The sequence below is a fragment of the Vombatus ursinus genome, unplaced genomic scaffold (assembly GCF_900497805.2).
Source record: "Vombatus ursinus unplaced genomic scaffold, bare-nosed wombat genome assembly UNPS02009918.1, whole genome shotgun sequence".
NCBI lineage: Eukaryota > Metazoa > Chordata > Mammalia > Diprotodontia > Vombatidae > Vombatus > Vombatus ursinus.
In genome coordinates, this window is record NW_020949696.1 from 1,518,039 (window position 1) to 1,544,624 (window position 26,586).

The 26,586-nt window shown below is 42.9% G+C and overlaps 1 protein-coding gene across 2 annotated transcripts; it reads right to left on the reverse strand.

Annotated features, from left to right (window-relative positions):
* Positions 1-4,242: 4,242 nt before the first annotated feature.
* Positions 4,243-17,855, reverse strand: LSM4 (LSM4 homolog, U6 small nuclear RNA and mRNA degradation associated). 2 transcript variants are annotated; one of them, XM_027853283.1, is made up of 5 exons: positions 17,795-17,853; positions 14,770-14,811; positions 11,729-11,827; positions 7,066-7,249; positions 4,243-5,382 (listed from the first exon to the last, which is right to left on the reverse strand). In XM_027853283.1, the coding sequence occupies exons 1-5, from the start codon at positions 17,795-17,797 to the stop codon at positions 5,291-5,293; spliced, it is 420 nt and encodes a 139-aa protein (XP_027709084.1). In that variant the 5' UTR covers positions 17,798-17,853; the 3' UTR covers positions 4,243-5,290. The 2 variants fall into 2 exon arrangements, with proteins under 2 accessions (XP_027709084.1, XP_027709085.1); XM_027853284.1 differs by lacking the exon at positions 14,770-14,811 and having other exon boundaries at positions 17,795-17,855.
* Positions 17,856-26,586: the final 8,731 nt, after the last annotated feature.

Genomic DNA, 26,586 nt, shown 5'->3' on the forward strand with positions numbered 1-26,586 from the left:
AACCCAGAATGTCAGGGCTGGGAGGGCCCCGAGAACACAGAATGTCACTTCATAGAGACCACCAGTCCACCTCTCTCATCTCCACTTCCTTCTGACATTCAACCTTCTTCCCTTATTACTTGGTTGCCCACATATTCTGCTCTGACTGATCAGGGGTATGGCCCTCCTGCTCTTTCAGTGTCTGTCACCAAATAGGGAGTCTGTGTAAAACACCCTTAAAATAACCTGGCACTGCACGAACTCTCACAGGGTATCCATGCCTGCTAGCTGAATGCCAGGGGCAGCAGGGGGCACTCCCAGCTCCAGTGAGTCACGTTGTCATAGTGGCTTGGAGTGGTATTTACAGTGTTTTAACCTGCAGCAAAAGTCAAGAGTTAAAGGGGGCACTGGGGACTCTTTGGCCCCCTCCTCCATATCCTCCTTCCACCTGCCAGGACAGGTAACTCACCTAGAACTCGGGTCTATAATAGTCAGTACCATGATTAGGCTGAGCTAAGATACAACGTCTGGACTTGAAACTTATTATCAACCAGATAATAACTGGTTAGGACAGCTCTCTCCTGAGCAGAAGGGAAGGGCCTCACGGTTCTAAGTGATCATTACACAGCAAGAGAGGCCCTGAAAGCCTGACATTAGGAACCGGTTCCTTTATGTTCAGTTTCCCTTCTTGTTCTGGGGAGCTGTGAGTGAAGTTTCTCAGAATCCTGGAGGGGAGACTTGGAGATGAGGTCCTTGGCATCTTGCGTGGGTGTGTCTGTGCTAGTGAAGATGACGGGTCCCAACTTGCTGCTTGGTCAGCTGCCAAGTACTGGGGCCCGCTTGAAAATCAGAAGTCTGGAGGCAAGGGGGAGAGAAGCAGATTCCAGGGGAGTTCCACTGACCATGCCCAATGAAGGAGCCATTCCCCGAGGGCCCGCATCAATAACCCCACCATTGGAACTACTTTGGTCGAATATTACAACCCAACCAACATTTATTAAGCACCCACAGTGTGCAGAGCCCAATGCTCAGTTCTGGAGGGAGATAAAGGTTTTGATCAAATGCCAGGTGCTGTATTTGGCAAGAAGGATGAACACACAAAAAACAGTCTCTGCCCTCAAGGAGTTTACAGTAAGTGATAAAAACAACAACAACTTAAACGCATAGTAAATACAAAGTAATTGCGTACTTGCAATTGAGGGAATCATGAAAGACCTTCTGCAGGAAAAGGTTCTTAAGCTCGGCCTCAAAGGAAAGCAGGAATTCTAAGAGGTGACGGTTAGGGTGTGCATCCCCAGTATGAAGAATGGCCAGTGCAAAGGTTAGCAAAGCCAGCTTGACTAGGTCAAGCGCATGAAGGACAAGCCAGTTAAGTCTGAGAAGTAGGCTGATTTTCCCCCACCCCACCACTGGAGGTTATCCCTCTTCATCCTCTGAATTGTTTGTACCTCTCCCACGCTTTTCTCATAGTTTACCTGGCATTGTGGTTATTTTGTGTACTTGCTTTATTCCCTTTACAAGACTGCAAGCTCCTTAGGGGCAGATTTGGGGAGAATTCTTTAAGATCCTGCACAGCGCCTTGAAGGGAACAGGCATTTAGTAAATCTTTACTGAATGAATAAATTAAACAATTTCCCAAAGAAAGGACAGTTGGGAAGAATCTGAGACTCAGGATCTCTACTCAACTGAGGAGCTAAATGAGCTCAGGGGTTCTCAGGGGTTACTGAGCTAAGAACGAGGAGAGACAAAGGGGTCTGGGAAAACCAAGGGGAGAGTTTGGCTAACTCAATCTTAGAGAGCATTAACAGAGGCATTAATAGTGTGCAGAACAAGGAAGGGCACAGTTTGATCATCCTGCCTTGGTTGGGCTCCATCTGGGGTATTGGGTTCAGTTCTAGGCATCCAGTGGATACAACCTGAATGGCGATGGGCCTTGTGTCTGTGCCACATAAGGCCAGATTAAAAGAAATGGGAACCTTTAGCTTGGAGAAGACAGCATTTGAAGGTGTATTAGTTGAGAGAGTATGGAATAGACCTGGAATCATAGCGATAGCTACATGGGATCTCAGAAGTCACTTTGTTTTCCCAAGGAAACTGAGGTCCAGGGAGGTTGTGACTTGAGGAGGATCACACAAGGAATAAATGTCAGAAGGAGAATATGGACTTGGGTCGTCTGCCTCCAAAGATAGTGCTCTTTCCTACTGTACAACATTCTCCTCAGTCCTGGGCCAGAACCAGAATAAATAAGGGAAGCTTCAGAACTAGGCTAGAAGGAAATACATCATAATGATTCCAAAAGTGGCAAGGCTGCCTAAGGTAGTGAACCCTTCATCACTAACACAAAGGATTGGGAAGATCATAGACAATTCCTTTGTTGTTCTTCAGTCGTGTCTGACTCTTCGGGACCCCATTTAGGGTTTTCTTGGCAAAGATCCTGGAGCGGTTTGCCCTTTCCTTCTCTAGCTCATTTTAGAGATGAGGAAACTAAGGCAAATGGGGTTAAGTGACGTGTCCAGGGTCACACACCTAGTAAATGTTTGAGGCCAAATTTGAACTCAGGAAAATGAGTCTTCCCAACTCTAGGCCCGGCACTTTTATCCACTACTCTACTTAACTTCCCTTGAGAAAATTCCTACCCGGGATTAAATTGAACTAAGGTCTTTTCTCATTCCTGGATTTTGCAAAATAAGTTTTGGGCTAAATCCATTATTCAGAACTTAAGTTAACCAGTGAGAATTTATATAGACAGAAAGGGGTGACTCTTGCATCAGCAGAACTAGGGTAGGCCATGTGGAAAAGACCTGCAGATCTTAGTGGCTGTAAACATGAGTCCACAGAATAACATGGCAGCCTTTCGGCTATTCTAAAATACTTTGATCTTAGTATTTGTGTAGCATCCAAAATATGATAGACCCACCATACTCTGCTCAATTGGTACTGTCTAGTTCCGCTTCCACTTTAACAAGTCATTGACAAACTAGAGTGAATCTATAAGCAGGCAATGGTGGTGGGGAGGGGACTGGAGGCTCTGCCTAAAGGGGATGTCTAGCTTGTCGAAGGCTTAAGTGATCGATGTCTTCCAACATCTGAAAGGCTATTTTGAGGAAGATGGAACAGACTCTGTACTTTGCCCCAGAGGGCAGACCCAGTACCAATAGGGGGAAATTACAGAAAGGCAGATTTTGGCTTAATAGACCACATGTCAAGAATGCTCTAGAGGAAGTTTCTGTATTGAGTTTCCAGCTGTAATATCATATAAACTTGGAAGATATCACTTATGGCAGCTTAATTACCCTCCCCAGGAGGAGAAAGATTCAGAACAGTTTATTTTATGGAATGAGTTGTGGCTATTGAGTTGAGACTGGATGAAGACCCCCTGCCAGGGATGCTAAAGAATTGTGGCAATGGGTGGAAGACTGAACTAGTTGACTTTTGAGGTCACTTTCTAATTCTTAGTAACATGATTCTAAGATCTGGAATAAGCAAGCCCCCTATTCTGTCACTTAAAACGTTACAAGTGCTAAGACATGGAAGATGACATGGGCACAGCTTGGCTGAAGATATAAGAAGCAAGTAATACTCTATAGGTTAACACTGCATTTATTCCAATCACCATTCAGGATGGATTCAACCAAGTCATCATTGAGAAAATATGCATATATAAAACCTCATTAACCTATGCTTCTTCTTGCTCATGACACTGGATATGATTTGTTTTTTTTTCATCTTCACCTTTTAAAAGGGAGTGTTGTCTCTCAGATAAAACCTTCTGGTTACCTGTAACATCCCTCCCACCCACTCCCACCCCAAAAAATCTGGCTCTGTTTTTCAAGATAAATTACTGAGATAAAATATACAATCTCTTATTTCTAAAGGAAATAGTTTCTTATTTCTAAGGAAGTGTGGAAAAACTCAATAGGAATGTTTTTTCAATGCATCCCTATACAGCTTCAGTTTGAGGTTTTCCCAGAATAGGAAATAGTGACTGTAAGAGACCCAGGATAGCAAATACAAACAGTACAGATTCCCCTGCCACACACTTTAAAAGGTGCATCCAAAGGACTCAAGCCTGCTCATATTTCAGATGTCTCCAAAGATCCTCCACGCATATTTCAGAGAATCACTTCAAAGTGAAATCCTGGCTGCAATCTCGATACATGAAATATCTCCGCAGAAGTGGAAAGGAGGGGAAAGGAAGGTGAGAATTTTTTCCCCCCAGAAAATGAAATGAATGTGCAAGATGATGTTAGAATTTCAAACCAGTGAAATAGAAAGACATAAATCTTTTATTTCTACCCCCAGAATCTGGAAGTTTAAAAAGTTTTGTGAAGTAACAAGTGTTTCTGTATACTAGATTAACTTCTGAAAGGGACACATGTGTCAGAGAACCAGGAGATAGGAGGTTTGCCAGTGGGACAGCTCTGGTGCCACAAAGAAAGCATACAGTGCAATACCCAAAGCCACCGTCTTTCCTGAGGAGGGAGAGTGAAAATATGCTCCATGGCAGCCTGAGAATGAAGAAATCACATGCTCATCTGCTGAGCATGTAGAAAAGAATTATTAATTTTCAGCTTATGGTTGTTTTATTTTTATTTCAATCACACAAACTAAAGTGGTTTCCCCAAAACAAACACTGGGAGAAGGGAAAACAACTCCAATAATTATTCTGTGAAACAAGTTCCAACCTCTATTTTTAGTTTAAAAAAAAAAAAAAAGAAGAAGAAGCAGCAAGGTTGGGGAACAGACTTAAAGGAAACACCTCCCTGACAGTTTCAGGGCCTGTAACTTTGAAGGAAAAAACCTGCCATGTGTCAGAAATGCCCAAATCTTAAAGCAAACATCACCAGACAGGTGGCAGCACAAGAAAATCTCTCTGGAAATGCCCGAAACACCCTTCAAACAGGAACTAAGACCACCATGTTCAGCTATGCTTAAAAAAAAAAAAAAAGAGTTCAGAATCTTCCAAATGAAATAACATTGGACTTTTCTAAGGAATCAAGTCCCAGGAACCAAGGATGTCAAAAAACTGAAAAGCCCCCTCATATTTCTAACTCTAGAATGGTGGCTAAACAAGTGAGGTGATGACTACTCTAACTTTACCTAAAGAAGAGGATTTCAAAGGATTACAAAAGACACAATTCATGGGATTCTTTCCTAACACCTGCCCAGCCCCCAACTTTCTTTTTTTTAAAAACAGATTAATCAACTGAAAATTAGAAATAGGACACCACATCACAAGGCCAAGTACAAGGCAGCAGCAAACGGGTCTTCCAGTCAAAGTCTCTGGCAAGGCCTGGCCACGGCCACACCTTCACTGCTTCCCAGCCTGCCGGCCCGGCTTTTTCTCCTGCTGTCCTCTTCCGCTGCCAGGAATCCCCCCTCGGCCTCGACCTCCAAACACACCTGTGGGAGCACAAAGATCCTAAGAACCAAAGTCAGCTGGCAGTTTCTCTTCGTACTGTTCTGTAGCTGGCTGTGTTTTCCCGGAACACAAGGTACTCAGCACCCCTGGGTACACAGCTACATTCAAGCCCACATGCAGAAAAGGCTGCTGCCAAGGCAGCCGGACAGATTCAGCCCACATTCCTGCTGGGAAGTCTTGACCTGTTCAGGCACATTCACCTTGGTCGGATTATTTTAGCTGCCCCGTGAGAAGCAGAGGAAGAAGAGTCTGCTTGTTAATCACAAAAGGGCTGGAGGAAGCAGCTCTCACAGAATGTCACAATTAGACCTCTACTGATTGCCGACTGGAAACTCAATTTGGTCCGAGTTTCGTGGACTTCTTATTGCCCTCATCCCCACAAATCAGAAAAAGACTCCAGCAACTCACAAAGTCATGTTTTCTGAAAGTGATGGAATACTGAACATGGGATATTATGCACAACAGGCATTTAATCTATAGCTGGTGAATGAATGACAACTGGATTTCTCTTTTTCGAATGCCTATAGTAGAGCAGTGTGTCCAGAGAGTTCATGGTCCATGATTACTGTCTGATGGGGTGGCCATGGGAGAGCTCGGTACGAGACTGAATGCTGGAGCTCAACACCCCAGAAGCTTAAGAGTTTCAAAGGATGGTTGTTCCACCCTTCTGGGGCAGACCCTCCTAGCTAGCAGACTGGGTAAGCAGGAAAGGTGAGACTAGCTTAGCCTTTGTCCAGGCATTTAGTTAGCTATAAAACGGTAAAGATTCTTGACATGCTTTCCTGATAGCCCATAATACTGTCCAAGGGAATTCAATAATCGAATTAATTCATAGTATTATGGTGAGAGAAATAAACCCCTGGAGTAGGGGAGTAGGGGCGCAAGGGCGAGGGAAGTAACATAATAGAACTTTGCTAAGGAAGCTGTAAATATTAGACTAGGAGGTGGCACATCGCAGGCCTAGCTCTTCTCATCACGTGGCCTCACCACGACACAAAGAAGATTTAAACTTAATCTCAGGAAGAATGTCCTAACAATGAGAGCTGTCAGAAAATGGAGTGGGCTGATACACGAGCTGATGAGCTCCCCAATACTGGAGGGGTTGAAGCAGAGCCTAGATCCCTCATTGGGGATATTGTAAGAGAGGAGTAGTCCCTCTCATCTGGTTTTCTGTATCCTAATGTCTCTCCCTGCTCTAAAGTTTTAGGTTCTAAATTCCCTCCCAGCTCTGATACTCTTTATTCTAAATCTCTTTCCCCTCTGACATTCTATGTTCTAAGGTCTCTCCCAGTTCTGACATTCTGTGTTTTCAGCCTGGGCTTCAGTCAATAACTTTTGTTCTCAGTTTATTTACAAGTAAATCCTGACAGGGCTTTTTGGAAGAGCAAAGTTCCCCCAAAACTCCCCAGAGCCAGAGCCTTCCTTACAAATGGCTTTCTGGACTAGGCAGAAACTCAGACCCCTTTAGAAACAGGCAGTACGTGGGCTCTACTGACTAAAATGATAGCCTCAGGTGAGGATGTCAGTGCAGAGTTAGAAGGTGGAGAACACTACATTCACTGCTGCTACCCTCTTTTCTAAAGGCTCCAGAGCTCAAGGTTAACTTTGAATAAGAGCCCAACTTTACTGCCCAATGTGAAATTAATGGTCATCGCTGAACTCACCTCGGCCAGCTCCACCTGCACCACGCCCCTTCTGCTGCTTCTGCTGCTGCACGCCACCTCGGCCCCTGCCCTTGGACACCACCTCTTCTTTTACCATGTCAATAATCTCATCAGGAATCCGCAAGTATTTAATGGTGCTGCCTCGGATGTAACACTCAGGCATTCGCCAGAACTTATCACCATCCTGGGGAGGAAATATCAATGTTTTCAGGCTGGAGGGCAGCAAGAGCCAGGGATCTCCCTGTCTGCCACAGAGCAGCTGCTCCCTCCCTCCATCCCTCCTTCCTCTGCAGGCTCAGGGAGGGTCTCTGATTTTATTTATTTATTTGGGGGGGGTGCTATTCACATCAAAAACAACATGCAGAAATCTAGGGAGCAGATCCCATGACCTATGAACTCTGAGTCCAAGCTGTTCTTTTCTCTTTTACCTCCTCAAAAGCCCTTTCCTTTCTACTTGGCCACCCCAAAGCCCTTCCAGGAGGCATTTCCCAAACACTGCAGCCCACAATCATCTCTTTTGTCAGGAGGGCTGGAGAGCACCTTGCCCAACCCTCTCATTTTACAGGTGGAGAAACTGAGGCCCAAAGAAGGTAAGGGCTATTTTTCTCATCTGCAAAATGAGAAGTCCAGACCCAATGATCTCCTAAGATTCTGCGACTCCATTACTCCCCTTCCAACCCAAAGTTCCTTCCCCTCCTTGGGAGGCGTTCCACCCAATCTAACACATCATCACGAAGCACTCTGTACTGTTCTCTCGTCATTTTACTTGTCTTGTTTCCTCCCCCTCCTCCCCCAAGTCTGAGAGCCCCTTGAAGGCAGCGATTACATCTAATCTTTCTTTTTTCTCCCTGCAGTACTTAGGACAGTGTTAGTCACATAACCGACAACCCAGTAAATACAAGATAAACGAAATTAAAAATGCCCAAGACCAAGCAGCAGTGTGAGGCCAGGAATCAGGGTTCTGACTCTAGTCCTGGTCCTGCATTCTGACCCTATCTAGCTTAGGGAGGGTTTTGGACATCACCCCTTCGGCGCCCAGAATCTGTGTTCTAAGGTTAAAAGTTTTGCCAACTCTGACATTATGAATTCTAATAACAGTTCTAAATTGCTCTAAGATTTGCTAGGCATTTCATATATATTATCTCATTTGATCCTCCCAACTATGAAACTGGCTCTAAAGGTATCATTATTCTCATTGGAGACTAAGAGGAGAAGCATCTTTGGGTCACGTGGCCGGCCACTAAGTATCAGAGCCAGGATTCAAACCATGGTCTCCTGTTACTCTCAGTAGAAAACTATTTCACTAGAGAGTTTATTTAAACTGGTCAAAGAATTTTAACCTCTGCTTTCTTCTGCCCTTTACAGAGGCAGCTGGGTGGCGCAGCAGATGGAGCTCTGGACTTGGAGTCAGGAAGACGTGACTTTAAATCCAGCTTCAGAGATTTAACTAGCTGTGGGACCCTGGAAAAATCACTTAACCTCTCTTAGCTTCAGTTTCCTCAACTGTAAAACTGAAAATAATAATAGCACCTACCTTAAAGAGCTGTTCTGACAATATTTGTAAAACGCTCTGCAAACCTTAAAACACTATATGAATGAATATTGTTACTATTACCACTACTACTATTACCTGCACTTTGCCCCTTTCCCTTTCTAATCTGAAATTCAATTAATCAGAAATGTATTCTGGACCTTCCATGTTGTCAGGGCCTCCCCAGCTCTGATATTCCATGTTCTGGGGCCCTTTCAGCTCTACATCTCCCAATTATTTGGCTACAGCTTGGACAAAGGAAAACGGCCCAGTTCAGCTGGAAGAGGTGTCAGCTCTAATCTGGCTTCAGTTACTAACTCACTGTACAGTGAGGGGAAAGTCATCTCCCTTCCTGGGCTTCCATTTCCCCATCTGTAAAGTGATGGGATTGGGACTAGATGATTTCTAAGCTTTAAAGTTCTGTTTGTTAAGTGTAGAAGATATTTCAATGAACTCCAAAACCAATCTAAGAGAGAATTTGAGCACTACAGATGAAACCTCTGGCATCTTCATGAACCTATGCTAGATGGATAGAAGTAATGCCTATTTTTGGCACTGCCATTAGGAGGGAGCTTCTCATTTTCTACAGAGACACAGGACGGGGAGAAATCTTGCTAAATTTAAGTCAACTTTCCCAAAAGAGTGTTTGGTTTTGGACCATCCTGGGTGGCATTTAGCTTAGCGTACAAGGAAGGTTGTCTTGTCTCTGTACTTCCTTCTTTCAGTTCTCTGCTAAGGAATAAACAAACTAATCTTCTCTTTGGTGCCAGCAAAGTGTGTTCGACTTCCAATGCTGTTCTTTGCACCATCTAGTGGCCATTGCTGGGCTTTGTTCAATAACTGTTACCCCTCCCTCATCTCCAGCTGGTATTTTCCAACTCCATTAAAAAACAAACAGCATTAGAACTGAGACGGACTTTGGAGATGACCCAGTCCAGGGTTTCTTAACCTGCAGCCTGTGAACTATAAAAATTTTTTTGATAACCGTACTTCACTATACTTGGTTTCCTCTGTAATCCTACATATTTTTATACATTTAAAAGCATTATTCTGAGCAGGGATCCACGAGCTTCCCCAGATTGCCAAAGGGGTACATGACACAAAAAGATATCAAACCCTGACCTTGGCCAAGAGCTTCCTTTTACAGATAAGGAAACTAGCAGCCCACAGCAGGGAAGCAATCTGCCTGAGGTCACACAGGGAGTCTAGCAGAGCTACTAGGATTTAGGTCTTTTGAGAGACTTTGGATTACAAAAATCAAAGTTAAAAAAAAAAACCAACTAAACTTAAACTACAACCAGCTGGTACCAGCATCTCAGTGTCAAAGTAGTTCACAGAAGGCAGGATCTGGAGTCATGAAGACCTGAGTTCAAATTCAGTCTCAGACACATCTTAGCCATGTGACCCTAGACAAGTCACTTCACCTCTGTCTGCCTCAGTTTGCTGTAAAATGGAGGCAATAACAGCTCCCACCTCAAAGGATTGTTGTGAGGATTAAATGAGATATGTGTAAAATGCTTAGCACAGTGCCTGGTATCAAAGAGGTATTATATAAATGCTTATTGCCTTCTTTCCCCTTCAATTCTACTATCCCATGATCCTTCCAAAGTTAAACTCCTCTTCATTGAAACTAACAAGTCAAAATGTCCCTTAGAGGCAGTCTTGATGAGTGAGGGCGAAAAAAATATTAATATCAGCAAGTCACAATATGGGGATGGTAGCAGGGAAGAAAGATGAAGGAAGATGGAATGTCCTTTAAAATCAACGGTCTCCTCTGTCTGTCGCAAAATGCACCCAGCTTTGAAGGTAGAAGCCCAGCGCTCACAGTGGTGCCCTGCCAACATCCGTCACTTTCCTAAGTCTCAGTTTCCTCCTTTGTAAAATCAAGATAGCAATCCACTATCAACCTCACAGGGGGGCTTAGGAAGACAGTGTTTTGAAAACCATAAAGCATTTTAGAAATCCTAGTTCTCATTATTAACAGCAGCAGCAGTAATAAGAGCAAGTGATGCTGTCCAGTGCCCCAGTATGTGTGCATACACAGGTGAACAAAATATATTTGCCAACTAAAGTTTCCTAGAAAAAAAGCCACTGTGAGGAAGGATAGGAACAGGCAGTTTTCAAAGGAAGAAGTCCAAGTGAAAAAATGCTCCAAATCACTATCAATTAGAGAAATGCAAACTAAAGCAACTCTGAGGTTCCAATTCACACCCATCAGACTGACAAAGATGGCAAAAAAAAAAGGAAAATGATAAATGTTGGAGGGGTTGCAAGAAAACAGGTACTGGACACTAATGCACTGTTGGCACAGCTGGGAACTGGTCCAACCATTCTGGAAAGCAATTTAGAACTATTCCCCCACAGTCACTAAACTGTGCCTACCCTTTGACCCAGTGACACCATAACTAGGCCTGCCCCAAAGAGACCAAAGAAAGAGGAAAAGGACCCAGAGGTTTAAACATATTATTTGTAGCAGCAAAGGACCAAGATGAAGGGAGTGCCCACCAACTGAGGGACAGCTCAACAAACTATAGTATATAAATGTAACAGAATACTATTGTGTTTTAAGAAATTACCAACAGCACCAACGATGAACCCTACTAGCAATTACTGACAGAGGTATTGGGATTCAAGATGCAGACTAAGACACACATTTTACAAGGCCAATGAGGAAATCGTGCATTTTTGCTTAAAAAAGTTTCATTTTTCTTTTCTTCTTGTTGGGGTAGGGTAGGATAGAAGGGAGAAAATAAATTTTTGTTAGTTGTGTTTTTGGGGTTAAAGAAAATATGGTCCAGTAGAAACAACACTGGCCTTGCAGACGGAGGACCTGGGCTTGAATTGCATCTTAGCATTCCAGTTCAAGAGCACAAGCTCCCTGAGAGCAAGGCCTGCTTTACTTCTGTCTTTGTATCCCACTTCCTAGCACAGTTCCTTGAACATTCAGGGTACTTACGAAATGACTGCTCCCTCTGTGACTCTCCCTTTCTGTGTCTGTTTCCAGATTTGTAAAATAAAGAGGTTGGCCCAGATGACCTCTAAGGTCCCTTCCTGATTAAAATCCAGTGAGTTCCTATGAAATCGGCTGGGGCACAGGCTACCAGACAACGTACTCTGCAAAGGCACACTTACCCTGGATGTACAGATGACCTCTCTCAAATTGATGTTCATCCAGTTATCACAGCTCACAAGGTGCCCATTGTAGGTTTCACCATTTTTTAGTTCTACCAACTAGAAAAACAATAAAATTCAATCCATACATTAGCTAATCTTACCAAGTATTTACTTTATGTCTATTATATGCTAAGAACATTATTTCTGCCTTCAAGAAATTAAATTGAGCAACTATATAGAAAAACTCTAAAATAGCACATAATTAAGCGTTAATGATTCTAAGTTCTGTTTCATAGGAGAGGAAGGGGGAGGAGTCAATGAGAATTGGAATACTCATGAAAGAGGCAGGCTTAAACCTGGGCCATTTTTTAAGAAAATGGCTCTAAACCCACATAAATCATCAGCATTCCTATATATAACCAACAAAACTCTGCAAGAAGAGATAATAAGAGATATCCCATTTAAAATCATTCTAATCAGTATAAAATACCTGGGAATACACCTGACAAAACAAACACAGGAAGTATATGAACAAAATTATAAAAAATTTTTATACAAATAAAATTAGATTTAAATAACTGGAGGAATATTCCATGGATAGGTAGGGTCAATATAATAAAAATGACAATTTTACCTAAACTAATTTATACATTCAATGCCATCCCAATTAAAATACCAAAAAACTATTTTAACCGAGTTAGAAAATACAACAAAATTTATTTGGAAGAACAAAAGGTCAAGAACATCAAATGAATGAATGAAAAAAATGTAAAAGGAGATTTAGCAGTACCAGATCTTAAACTATATTATAAGGCGGTAATTATCAAAACTATCTGGTACTGACTAAGGAATAAAAAGGTAGATCAGTGGAATAGACATACAACCTACAGCAGTAAATCTCTATAGTAACCTTGTGTTTGGCACGGGTAAAGACTTAAGTTTTGGGGATAAGAATTCATTATTTGGTAAAAATTGTTGGGAAAGCTGGAAAGCAGTCTGGCAGAAACTGAGGTTAGACCAAGATCTTACACCATTTACCAAGATAAGGTCAAGATGGACACATAACCTAGATATAAAGGGAAATGTCACAAGAAAATCTGAAGAACATGAAACATATTACTTATAAGACTTATGGATACACAAACAATTAATGAATAAATGAGATAGAGAGCATTGTGAGGTGTAAAATGGAGAATTTCAGTTACATTAAATTAAAAAGGATTTGTATAAGTAAAACCAATGTAGCCAAGATCAGAAGGAAAGCAGAAAATTGGGGGGAAAAAAAACTATATAGACAGTTTCTCAGATAAAGGTCTCATACATCAAATATATAAAAACTTTAAAAAATCCGTAAGAATATAAGTCATTCTCCAATTGAAAAATGGTCAAAAGATATGAACAGGTAATTTTCTGATGAAGAAATCAAAACAATTTAGAGTCACATGAAAAAATGCTCTAAATCATTGTTGATCAGAGAAATGCAAATTAAAACAACCTTGAGATAACATTTTACACCTATCAGATTGGCTAAAATGATAGAAGAGGAAAACGACAAATGTTGGAGGAGATGTGGAAAAATTGGAATACTAATTCACTACTGGTAGAACTGTGAACTGGCCAACCATTTTGGAGTAATTTAGAATTATGCCCAAAGAGTTATAAAACTGCCTATACCCTTTGACCCAGCAATACCACAATTAGGTCTGTTTCCCAAGATGTTTAAGGAAAACAACCCATATGTTCTAAAATATTTATAGCAGCTCTCTTTGTGGTGACAAAGAACTGGAAACTGTGAGCATGTCCATCAATTGGGGAATGGCCAACCAAGCTGTGATCGTGATGGAATACTACTATGCCACGAGGAATGATGAGCTCGATGATTTTAGAAAAACACAGAAAGACTTGCATGAAATAATGAACAGCAAAATGAGCAGAACCAAGAGAACGCTGTATACAGTAACAGCAATATGGTTTTAAGAACAACTTCCAGGGACCAAGTCATTTTGACTATAGAACAACCAAAGTAACTATGAAGGAAGATGCTATCTGCACCCAGAGGAAAAAATGATAAAAAGAAGTATGTGTAGTATGGATTTACATATATATGCATATTTGTGTCTAATGGTAGCCATTTTTAGGGTAGGGAGTGGTGGAGGGAGGGGGGAAAAAGAAAGTTACAGGATAACTTTATTATATATTTAAAAGTAAAAGCAAGTTGTACATAACAGATTTGCAGTTTCATGGACAATCCTCTTCTATTCTACTTTTGTTATGGAGATGCTTGTTTTATTTCTTAAGTTCAGAATAAAAATACAAAAAGATACAAAAAAAGAAAAAGGCTCAGATTTTAACATCAGGGGATGGGAAAAAGGATAGTTCACATAAGGGCACTCAATATTAATGAGGCACAGACGTGGCAATGCACATACCTAATTCCTGGGACAATGAAGAAACTGACCTAACTGGGTAGAAGGTATGATTTGGTTACCAGTTAAATAAGATCAGAAGGAGGAAGCATGAGGCTTCTTTCTGGAGGGACTTAGAAGCCAGATAGCTTTGTTTTAATTGTGTAGGAAACAAGGAAGCACTAAAGATTTTGGGACATATGGTTGGAAGATTAATTTGACATTGGTGCGCAGGAGAGATTGGAAAAGGGAGACACTGGAGGTAAGAAGGTTTGCTTGTATCATATCCAGGAGAGAAGCAACCAGGCATACTGGCAAGAACAGCCCATTTATAGTCTGAGGAACTAGGTTCAAATCCTGGCTTTGTATCTTAATACCTGTGTGATCTGAGCCAAGCCAATTCCACAAACATTTGTTATTCTATATATGTGCTAGGAGAGGGGAAGGCATAGAACTGGATATGAAGGTGATGTCAAAACAAAAGATCTCAAGATTTACACTTTTAGGAAAAGAAAACATGGATATTTTGCTAGATTAAGAATAAAAACAGAAAGATTTCCCACATGTAGGGTTTAAGTTCCCCTTACTCTTCATATTTGCCTCCTGGTGTCTGAGATTCAAGGTTATCAAGTGGCCGCCACATTGCCTACTCACCATGGGGTGATTCTGGGCTGTCTTCAATAAGGATAAGGGCAGCTAAGAAAGCAAACAAAAGACAATTGAGAATTCCATCAGATAAAGCACAAGCCTGTCTTTCTTCCAATAGAAATCATAGTTCCTAAAAGGTTAGAGGCTTGGACCCTTAAAGGTCACCAAGTTCTTTCCCTCCATTTTCCAGGTGACACAAGGTTTTTAAATTAGATAGTGGAGATACAGGCAGTGATCCTGGATTCAAACAATGAGTTTTCACCTGGACACCAATCTGCCCACTTTCACAATGCTACACACTTGTATTTGTATCTGTATGACACAGAAGCCAATACCAATAAAGCTCCCTTATTGCTGTAGTTCAGGAGGCTAGGAATTTAAATGTGCTTTGCTTTCCTTTCCTCAGACACCACAAAGCTGAGAACCTTCTTCCTCTTCCTAAAAGTCCCAGGATACCTGCCCAAAGCAGCCAATCCCTACATGGACCTTGCCATCAAGGGAGTGTTACCTTTTCCCACATTCAAGATTTTACACCTCTTTGCACTATGGATTTTATTTTTCACCCAAGTTACTGAGTAGTGTAAACAGCATTGAAATAGGAGCCATCAGTCTGGGCCTGGCAGCTTTTTTAATGTGTGGCTCTGGGCAACCAGCTTCACTTTCTTCCTCTGTAAGATTAGAAGGCTGGAGATGATCTCTAAGAGCCTTTTCAGTTCTGACAATCTCTGGTCCAAAGCTATCCTTGGGGATGTCTGAGAAGGAAGTCCATGGACTTTCTAATTTTAGTATGTTACTAGAACAAGCATCTGAGGGTTTTCTGAAGAAAAGGAAAAAGAGTTCTGGGGAACCCCCTCCAAAGGATCATCCATTGATGAGCGTGGGCCACTGTTCAACAGGAAAATGGGCCAAAGTCCACTTCCCCAGTTGGTTTCCTGTATGAGTTCTAGGAAGGCCAAGTGTACATGTTTGCTGCTATATAACTCAAGGGAAGCCCAGCACAGGAAGAACAGAGAAATAAGGGGAGATAGAACTTACAGAAGTTCAAACGGGAGGGAGTAAAGAAGCCCTACTCTTTTTTTTTTAAATCAAAGAATTGCTTGATAATGCAAGTTCCTGAACCCTACCTTCCTTCCCCAACCCAGGGTGGAAGGAGGAAGAGACTGGGCTGGGTGAGAGAGGGAAGTAAAACTGTTGGGGAGAGATGAAAGACAGGGAAAGAGAAGAGATAAAAATAGTGGTGGTAAGAAGACATGAAGTAGTAGTGGGAAGGGAGAGAAAAGGGAGAAGTTGGAGAGGAGAATAAGGGGAATGGGAAATGAAGGAAGAAATAATGAGTAGAAATGAAAAAGGAATGGAGGCAGGATGAGGAGGATGAAAAAGAAAATGAAGGTATGAAAATGAGAGTTAAGACGACAGGGGAAGCAGGAGGGCTAAGAAGAACAGTTGAAGAGAAAGAAAGATTATAGGATCTAAGGAATATCAGAGGCAATCTAACCTAACCCATCATTTTACAGAAAAAGAAACTGGGGCTCAGATGGTTAAGTGACTTGCCCAGGTCACATAAGTAGTTCATGAGGGGATGAGGAAAATGGGGCAAGGGGAACAATGAAGAGAAATGACGAGATTATGAGTAGGGGTAAGATTTAGACAAATAAGGGGTCGGGGGAGATGAGGATGTGAGATGAAGATGAGAAAGGGAAAAGAGAATGAAGAGGAGAGAAAGAGATAGCATGGGGGGGTGGACTGGGGAGATGGGGATGAATAGAATGAGGAGGTATGAGAGAGAATGAGGGAAAACAGATAAGGGGAGGATGAAGGGGAAGAGGAGGAGAATGAAAGGAGGGATGAGGGAAGATGAAGAAGAAAGAAGAGGGGGATCAGTCAGTCCAGAAACATTTACCAAGTGTCCACTATGTGCCAGGCACTGTACCAAGTGCTGGGGATAGAAAAAAAGGCAAAAGCCCACACCCTCAAGGATCTCACAAAGTAATGGGGGAGATGATGAATAAATATGTACAAAAATACTATATACAAGATAAATAGGAAATAATTAACAGAAAGAAGGCACTAAAATTAAGAGGAATTGGGAAAGACATCCTGCAGAAGATGGGATTAAAAAAAAATAAAGAAGATGGGATTTTAGTTGGGACTTAAAGGAAGTCATCAGAGATGAAGAGGGAGAGACATCGAGAGAAAATGCTGGGACCTAAAAGATGGAGTGTCTTGTGCTAAGGACAGTAAGGATGCCAGTGTCATCGGAATGAAGAATACACAGCAGGGAGTAAGGTATAAGGAGGCAGGAAAGACAAAAGGAGGCTAGGTGATTAAAGGCTTTGAATGCCAGGCAGAGAATTTTGGAGATGATAGGAAGCCACTGGAGTTTACTGAGTACGGGGATAAAGAGGAATGAGAAGGATGAGGAAATGGGATATGGGGGAAAATGAGTAGAGGAAGATTAGGAGGAGAGAGATGAAGGAAAGGATGAAACAGCAGATGAAGAGGGGGATGAGAAGGAATGGGAGAAAGAGGGAGATGAGGAAAAGGGAATGAGGAGAACGGGGTGAGGAGAAGGGATATGAGGAGGGGAAAGAGAATGGAGAGGAAAAAGAGGGGGATGAGGACAGATGAAAGGAATAAGAAGACACATGAGAAAGGGGATGAAGAGAAGAATGAAGGAATGAGGAGGGGATGGAGATGAGTTGGGGTAGGAGGAGGAAGAGGAGGGCGAGTAAAAAGAGGAAAAGGGATATGAGGAGAGAGATGGAGGGATGAGGAGGGGATGGAGAGGAGGGGGATGAGAAGGGGATGATGGAGAGGATGAGTCGAGGGAGGAGTAAGAAGAAGAGGACGAAAAGGAGGCTAAGGAGTCTCGCCGAGCCCCGGCCCACGTGAGATCCCCTCCACCCCCCACCCCCTGTCTCGGGGCTCACAGAGGACCAGCGCCCTCCCGGCCCTCCCCGTGCCAGCGCCGGGGACCGAGTCTCAGAGTGGTCCCCACCGCCCCGTGCCGACCCCCTCAGTCTCCCCTCACCATGGTGCCGGCCGCGCCGGGGCGGGGACAGAGCCGGGACTGCTCCCGCCACTTCCGCCGCCGCCGCCGCCGTAGCTCAAGGGACTCAGAATTCCCTCCAGGCCGCCCCTCACGGAACAAGGCGGGCTGACGTCGCCGCCAGCCAATCACTACCAGACCTCGCGGCACATTGACCAATCCCGAACGGCAGAGGAGGCGGGGAAAAGAGGCCGAGGGCGCCGAGAGGTGGAAAGTGACCTCGCGACCCGGGCGCGCAACTGCCGTAAAGCAGTCCTCTGTCGGGTGCCGAAAAGAAGCGCGTGGCCCGCAGCATTGTGGGTAACGGCCACTGCCAGTGCGCGCCGTAGTTTCCCGAGAGGAAGCTGGGAGGCGAGGATTGTTTGTCAGGCGCCCTCGGTGTCTAGGACTTGTGACATGGGCTGAGGGCCTAGGCTGCCGAGCCCGTCTTAGGAGGGCCGTGGAGTAGTCGGAGCCGAGAGAGGAGAAGACAGACCCTCCACCCCACATTCTCTGAGGGGGCAGCTCAGCCTGCTCTTTGACCTCAACATCCCGTCTTAACAGGGGCAGCAGGGAGAGGAAGAGCTCCGGGTCAGCAGCCTGGCTTCCAGCCTTGACTCTCCACCCTCAAGTCACTTACCCAATCAGAACCTCAGTTTCCCCATCTGTAGCATGGAATCCATAAGCCTCCCACCCCGACCCTCAGGGTTTTTGTGAGGGAAGTGCTCGGTAAAAGCCTTAGAGACACTCTAGAAGTGGGATCTGCAGGTTCCAAATGAGCCCCAGACCCTAGGCCGAGTGGAGAGAGGGATAGTGTGTACCAAGCAAGGCAGGTGACGATCCTGGAGACCCCAGGAGGAGCTGGAAGAACTGGAGATGGTTTTAGCCTGGAGAAGAGAAGATTTGGCAGGGCTGAGGGGACGGCTGTCTTCTAGCATTTCAGGAGGTGTCACTCAAATTAGACTTGTTCTGTTCGTCCCCTGGGGGCAGAACTAGAAGCAGTGGGTGGAAGTGGCAGAGGCTCTGATTGCAGCTCAGCATGAAGGAATTCCCAGTAATCATAGCAGTCTTTACAGCCTGGAAGGCTGGGAGATGCATGTCACTGGAAGCCTTCATTCAGAGATGCTGGAGAGGGAATTCCTGCTTCGGGTAGGGGTTGAACTAGATAGAGAGATGTTCTCTGAGCACCTTTCCAGGTCTGAGAGTCTAGGATTTCTGGAGTTATTTTTAAAAACTACTTTTTAAAAAAAAAAAATTTAAGGCAATTGGGGTTAAGTGACTTGCCCAAGGTCAAACAGCTAGTAAGTGTCAAGTGTCTGGTCTGAGGCCGGGTTTGAACTCAGGTCCTCCTGACTGCTTTTGAGTGAGGTTCAAACCAGAAGATTTTGTGAAGTGCTTTGCAAACCCATAAAACACTAGTAATTGTCAGGTTGTTTTTGTTTGTTTTTTTTTTTTAACTGGTATCCCACCTTTTTCTGTGTAGAGTGCTGTGTTGGACGCTGGGGGAGAGGCTTGTTTTTGAAGTTAGAAGGGTTGTTATGGATCCCTTTTCAGATGAGGAAACTGAGAATTTGTACACCATTCACAAACAAGCAACATATGCCCTCTAGGGTCCAGTTTTTTAAAAGATTTTGAATTTCCTTAATGGTTTGGTATATAATATAGGTACACTTTTCCTCCAAAAAGTTCAAGGAATAAAGTAAACATAATTCTTAGAGATTCGCCAACTTTGCTTTCATCTCATGTTCTCTCAAGGAAAAACTGATTGTCTTTTTTCCAAAGGAAAACTCTGTTCATTCTGTTCCCTTTGCCTAATATATCTGTCTCCATCTATATCTGTTGAAATCCTACATCATTTAAGGTCCAGCTCAGATGCCACCTCCGTGCATCTTCCATGATACTTGCTTTTGATCGTGCCCCGTTAGATTTGGCATTACATTTGGCTTGCATCTCATGCATCTTACGTATCATGTTATATCGTGGTTATTTGCACATATGTTAGACTAGATTATGAACATCAGGAGGCAGGACCATGTCTTATTAGTGGGTGCTTGATGTTTGTTGAAGTGGAAGCCTTTTAACATGTGCAAAAATTCCATCCCTTCATTGTTCAGATGAGGAACAGAGAGGCCAAGTGACTTGCTGGCAATGAAAACATGGTCCCTAGGTCTAACACTAATGTTCGGAAGCGGAAAGACCACTTAATTTAGAATCAGTACCTAAGTTTTGATCCCAGCTCTGCTTCCTAATAGCTGTGGAGCAAATCAGAGTTTCTTTGTGTGTGTGTGTGTGTGTGTGCTTTATTTTCTTTATCTGTAAAATGAGCAAGTGTGACTAGATAATTTCCTTTTCAATGCTCAGTGCTTTGTCTAGTGTCCAAATAACTGTAACTGTGTGATAAATGCATGAGAAAAGTGCATAATTCTATGTAATAGCTGAGGGGGAAAATTTAACTACTGAAGAGATTATGGATGACTTGATAGAAGATGCAGCTTTTGGATTGAGCTTTAAAGATGGGTTGGAATTGTGAGGAGGAATGGGGAAGAGGATACTTCAGATATGGGGAACAGAATAACATGAGCACACAGAAAAATGCTGAGCAAATGATGTGGGGTCCAGGGAGGAGTAGATCAGGAGTACTTCAGTTTGGCAGAAACACAAGATAGTATGAGCTAGGGCTGAAAAGGCAGGGTGCCACCAAATTGTGAAGGCCCTCAAAACAATTTGGACTTTAATTGTACCATAAACCTAGGACAAGAAGGTCCAGAGTCCACTTGCAAGATAGTCCTCGTGGGGAAAATGTATTATTAGAACTCCCCAGTATTCTAAGAATGACTCCTCACTTCCATGCATACAGTTCACAATATTGCAGAGAAAAAATATTAAAGAAAACAACATACACCTTTAAGTGAGCAACCATTAAGGTCCACGATGTATATTAAACCCCCAGAATCATTTACCCATAGAACCACTGTAGCCTATAGCCCACCCCAAGTTCTGCACTCATCTGCTCTTCTGATGGTTGAGAGGAGAACTGAAGGGAGGTCCTGTACGTGAATTTTCTCCGGCAGGATGAGGACAATTTGGTTCTATGGCTTTTCAGTGCCATCTCCCCTATACAAGATGACAAAACTGCTAACATCCTTTCCCTCAGAGGCTACTATTGCCCTTTCTACAACTGTTTTTTCTACCCAGGTCCATCAGTTAGCAACACTAAACAGTTATTGAGTCATTCAAGTAATGGAAAGAAAGGGGTAAAGACATCAGTATCCACTATGGGTGATATTAAAGGATTTTGAGCACAGGAGTGACCATATGTGGAAGATTAATCTGATATTAGGAAAGGATGGATTGGACTGAGAGCTTTTTTTTAATTTAGAAGATCAGGCAAAAGCAAAACAAGACAAAACAGTAAAACAACCAAAGAAAACAAGGTGTTCTAAAGATTAGATTTTAATACTGGCATACAGAAATAGAATTTCCTAGTGACCCTATGCTATCTCTCTTACTGTGCTTTCATCACCTAGTCCCAGTGTCTCCCTTTCTTTCCCCAACTTCTCTCGGGCCCCATTTTCTTCCTCTATTTGTGGGACCTCAGTCTTCAGGTGCCTTGGTTGTCTTACCTTTTCTCTATGTTAGGGATAAAGTTCCCCACAAAAGGTACTCTACAGTTAACTATTTCTGAAACTGCCCTACAGAGAATTTGTACACCATTCACACACAAGCAACATATGCCCTCTAGCGTCCAGTTTTTTAAAAGCTTTTGAATTTCCTTAATGGTTTGATATTTAATATAGGTACACTTTTCCTCCAAAAAGTTCAAGGAATAGAGTAAACATAATTCTTAGGGATTCACCAACTTTACTTTCATCTCACGTTCTCTCAAGGAAAAACTGATTGTCTTTTTTCCAAAGGAAAACTCTATTCATTCTGTTCCCTTTGCCTAATATATCTGTCTCCATCTATATCTGTTGAAATCCTACATCGTTTAAAGTCCAGCTCAGATGCCACCTCCATGCTTTTGATCGTGCCCCGTTAGATTTAGCATTACATTTGGCTTGCATCTCATGCATCTTACGTATCATGTTATATCGTGGTTATTTGCACATATGTTAGACTAGATTATGAACATCAGGAGGCAGGACCATGTCTTATTAGTGGGTGCTTGATGTTTGTTGAAGTGGAAACCTTTTAACGTGTATGCAAAAATTCCATCCCTTCATTGTTTGGATGGAGAAAAATGGCAAATTAATTCACTGAACAAAATACTGTGTGCAAGGCTAAGTAATCTCTATTTAAATATGAACAAGATCCAGTCTCTGTCTTCAGGGAGTTTACAATCTACTTGAGAATATATCATTTATATACTTAAAGATAGAACTAACAAAATATAAAACAGTGCCAATCTGCCAATATGTTGATTTTCTTCAAGACTCAGCTTTCAAGAACCCTTTTCTACATGAAGCCTTTCCAGGTCCCCACAACTGCTAGAGCGCTCTTCCCCAAATCACTTTGTATATATTTTGTGTATGCTATATATACAAGTTGTCTTACCTATCTGAGTGTAAATTTGTTGAGGGCTGGAATGATTTCACTTTTGTCTGTGCCATGCCTGGCACATACTAAGGGCTTAATGAATGGCTGTTAATTGCTGCAAATAATAGTGTTATAGGAGTTCATAGGAGGAAGAAATCTATCTGGAATAGCTCAATAACAATATCCTACATTTATATAGCAGATATTATTTGTTTATTCTTTCATTTGACTTTTATCCTTTTCCCAATCCTCCTTCTCTTTGGCCTTTCTGCTACTTTGGACACTGCCCCCACCTGATCCTAAGTTATCTGACTGTTCCTTCTTATTCTGCTTTACTGGATCATCATCCACCTTTCATCTCCTATGCATGCGTGTCCCACAAGGTTTTGTCTTGAGTTCCTTCTCTTCACGTTCTCTATTCTATATTATATATTATTCCCGTTACCTCCTATGGATTCAGTTATCTCTATGCAGATGATCCTGGATCTACATATACAACCCTAATGTCTGTCCTTAACTCTGTTCCCATATCACCAAATGCCTTTAGGACATCACCACTTGGATGTTATTTTAGTATCTCAAATTCAGTATGTCTAAGACAGAAGGGATTATCACCTCCCATAAACTTGCCTTATCTCCAGGCTTTTCAGTTTGAGTCAAGAGTACCACCATCCTTCCAGTTACCTCAGTTCATAACTTCAGAGTCATTCTTGACTCTTCTTTCTCCTTTATCTCTCATAGTTAATCAGTTGCCAAGTTTTGTTGCATCTATTTTCACAACGCCTCTTGCATCCATCCCTTTATCTCTACTCATTTGGTCACCAGCATAGGCTTCAGAGCTCCATACTTGGAAGGGATGTGGAATAAATGGATACTGAGAGAGAAGACAGACCCTCCACCCCACATCTTCTGAGGGGGCAGCTCAGCTTGCTTTCTGACCTGAACACCCCCTTTTAACAGGGGCAGCAGGGAGAGGAAGAGCTCCGAGTCAGCAGCCTGGCTTCCGGCCTTGACTCTCCACCCTCAAGTCATTTACCCAGTCTGAACCTCAATTTCCCCATCTGCAGAATGGAATCCATAAGCCTCCCACCCTGACCCTTAGGGTTTTTGTGAGGGAAGTGCTCGATAAAAGCCTTAGAAGCACTCTGGAAATGGGATCTGCAGGTTCCAAATGAGCCCCAGACCCTAGGCCGAGTGGAGAGAGCGATAGTGTGTACCAAGCAAGGCAGGTGACGATCCTGCTGCCTTCTGCCCCAGTCAGGCCACACCTGCAGAATTGTGTTTAGTTGGGGGAGCATGTTCTAGGAAGGACATGGACAGGCTGGAGGGTGATCAGGATGGTGGGAGCACTGGAGACCCCAGGAGGAGCTGAAAAAATTGGGAATAGTTTCAGCCTGGAGAAGAGAAGATTTGGCAGGGCTGAGGGGACGGCTGTCTTCTAGCATTTCAGGAGGTGTCACTCAAATTAGACTTGTTCTGTTCGTCCCCTGGGGGCAGAACTAGAAGCAGTGGGTGGAAGTGGCAGAGGCTCTGATTGCAGCTCAGCATGAAGGAATTCCCAGTAATCATAGCAGTCCTTACAGCCTGGAAGGCTGGGAGATGCATGTCACTGGAAGCCTTCATGCAGAGATGCTGGAGAGGGAATTCCTGCTTCGGGTAGGGGTTGAACTAGATAGAGAGATGTTCTATGAGCGTCTTTCCAGGTCTGAGAGTCTAGGATTTCTGGAGTTATTTTAAAAACCTACTTTTGAGTGAGGTTCAAACCAGAGGATTTTGTAAAGTGTTTTGCAAACCTTAAAACACCAGTAATTGTCAGGTTGTTTTTTTTAAACTGGTATCCCACTTTCTTCTGTGTAGAGTACTGTGTTGGACCCTGGGGGAGAGGCTTGTTTTTGAAGTTGGAAGGCTTCTTATAGATCCCTTTTCAGATGAGGAAACTGAGGCCCAGAGAGGCTAAGTGACTTACTGGTAATGAAGACATGGTCCCTAGGTCTAACCCAAATGTTCTGAAGGGGAAAGACTACTAAATTTAGAATCAGTACCTAAGTTTTTGGGACAGCTATGGATAGAGTGCTGGAGTCAGGAAGACTTATCTTCCTGAGTTCAGATCTGGCCTCCGTGACTAGCCGTGTGACCCTAGACAAGTCACTTAACTCTGCCTTAGTTTCCTCATCTGTAAAATAAGCTGGAGAAAGAAATGGCAAATCCCTCCAGGGTCTTTGCCAAGAAAATCCCAAATGGGGTCACAAAGAGTCAGACATCCTTGAAAATGGCTGAATAACAATTTAAGTTTGAATTTCAGCTCTGCTCCCTAATAGCTATGGGGCAAGTCACTTGAGTGTGCCTTGTTTTCCTTATCTGTAAAATGAGCAAGCGTGACTAGATTTCCTTTTCAATGCTCAGTTTTTTTATCCAACGTCCAAATAACTATAAGATACTATATAATAAATGAGGATAAGATTGAAGAGTAAAGCAAAGTTCTATATGTAACACAGATGGAAGGAAAATTTAATAATGTCCAAAATGGTAGAAGATACCTTTTGTTTAGTAGCTGTCTTTTCCTTGCGGGCATGTAAGACAATATTATTGTTGGAGATGATGCTCTCAGAGAAGTATGGTGGCGAGAGGCTTCCCAATCTAGTTGAGGTTCTCTATTCCTTCTCCCACTATACCTTTTGGGGGATATGTACCTGAGCACATTCTTTGTCTTCATTGCTGAATGTCAGTAAAAGTACTACTAAATGTCCCCTCTGATGTGTGTAGTAGACACCGTGTTTGCTCAGGCCATGGAGGGTAGCTCTGACAAAGCCCTTTGTACAAAGGGCAACTACCAATACAAAATGAAAGCAGAAATTCCCATAAATGAAATTCAGAGTAATAGATCAAGAAAAAGGAGAGAAGATAATTTATAAAGTATTTTCCTTACCACAACCTTTTAAGAGGCAGGCATAGTGTGGGTTATTAATTCCATTTTATAGTCAAAAAAGCTAAGGTTCAATGAAGTGACTCAGGGTCTCACAAGCTGTGAATGGCAGCACCAGAACTCACCAGAATGTGTTCTTTTGGTTCTTGGTCAAGCACTTTCTGCAATGAAATGCCACTGCTGAGCCAAGATGGCAGAGAAAAGGCAGGGATTTACCTAAGCTCTCCCCCAAACCCCTTCAAATAACTTTAAATAATGCCTCAAAACAAATTCTAGAGTAGCAGAACCTACAAAAGGACAGGATAAAAGCATTTTCCAGCCCAAGACAACTTAGAAAGTCATCAGGAAGGGTCTGTTGTACCAGGGTGAGAGGGAAGCCTAGTCTAGTGCTGGTAGACTGGGCCCCAGCAAACCAGGAGCAGGCCTTGGGGGCAACTGAATCAGTGGCGGAAGTAGCGGTTTCCAGACTTCTCAGCCCACACATGGTAAGGGGATCAGACCACTAGTCAGAAGGACATTGCAGGGGTACCTTTGCTGGCACTGGGGACAGGACTCTGTTGCATTGCCCACACTTAGATCTGAGTCGCAGTCCAGGATCTCAGTCCCAGGGCAAGAGGGAGCAACAGAACACCAGAGCTTGCCAGCCACAGGGGAGTGGGGACCCTGGTCACAGTTCCAGAGTAGAAAAGAGAGTAGTAAACACACCTCTCCTTAGATCACACTACTTTGGAAGAACCAAAAACTTACAGATCCCCAGAATTACTTCTGAAAACAGGTGCACAAAAACCTAGATCTTGGGGCAGCAGTGGATAGAGCAGTGGATAGAGCACTGGCCCTGGAATCAGGAGGACCTGAGTTCAAATACAGCCTCAGACATATGACACTAGCTGTGTGACCCTGCACAGGTCACTTAACCCCGATTGCCTCACCAAAAAGCAAAAACAAAAAACCCTAAATCTTGGGACAGTGCCCTCACCACTCCAGAAATAGAGCCCCACTTTAGCATAGAGTTAAAAGTCAAGAAATAGGCTGGAAAATGAGCAAACAGCAGAACCAGATCCTGACTATAGAAAATTACTGTGGTGACAGGGAAGATCAAAACACAAACTCAAAAGAAGACCACAAAGTCAAAATTCCTATATGCAAAGCCTCAAAGAAAAATATAAATTGGCTGCAAGCCATGGAAGACTCAAAAAGGGATTTTAAAAGTCAAGTAAGATTTAAAAATCAAGTAGAGGAATAATTTGGAAGAGAAATGAGAGTGAATACAGATCGAAGATACCTTTTTTTTATTTTTCTTGGGTTTTTTTTTTGATCTATGTTTTCTTTCACAACA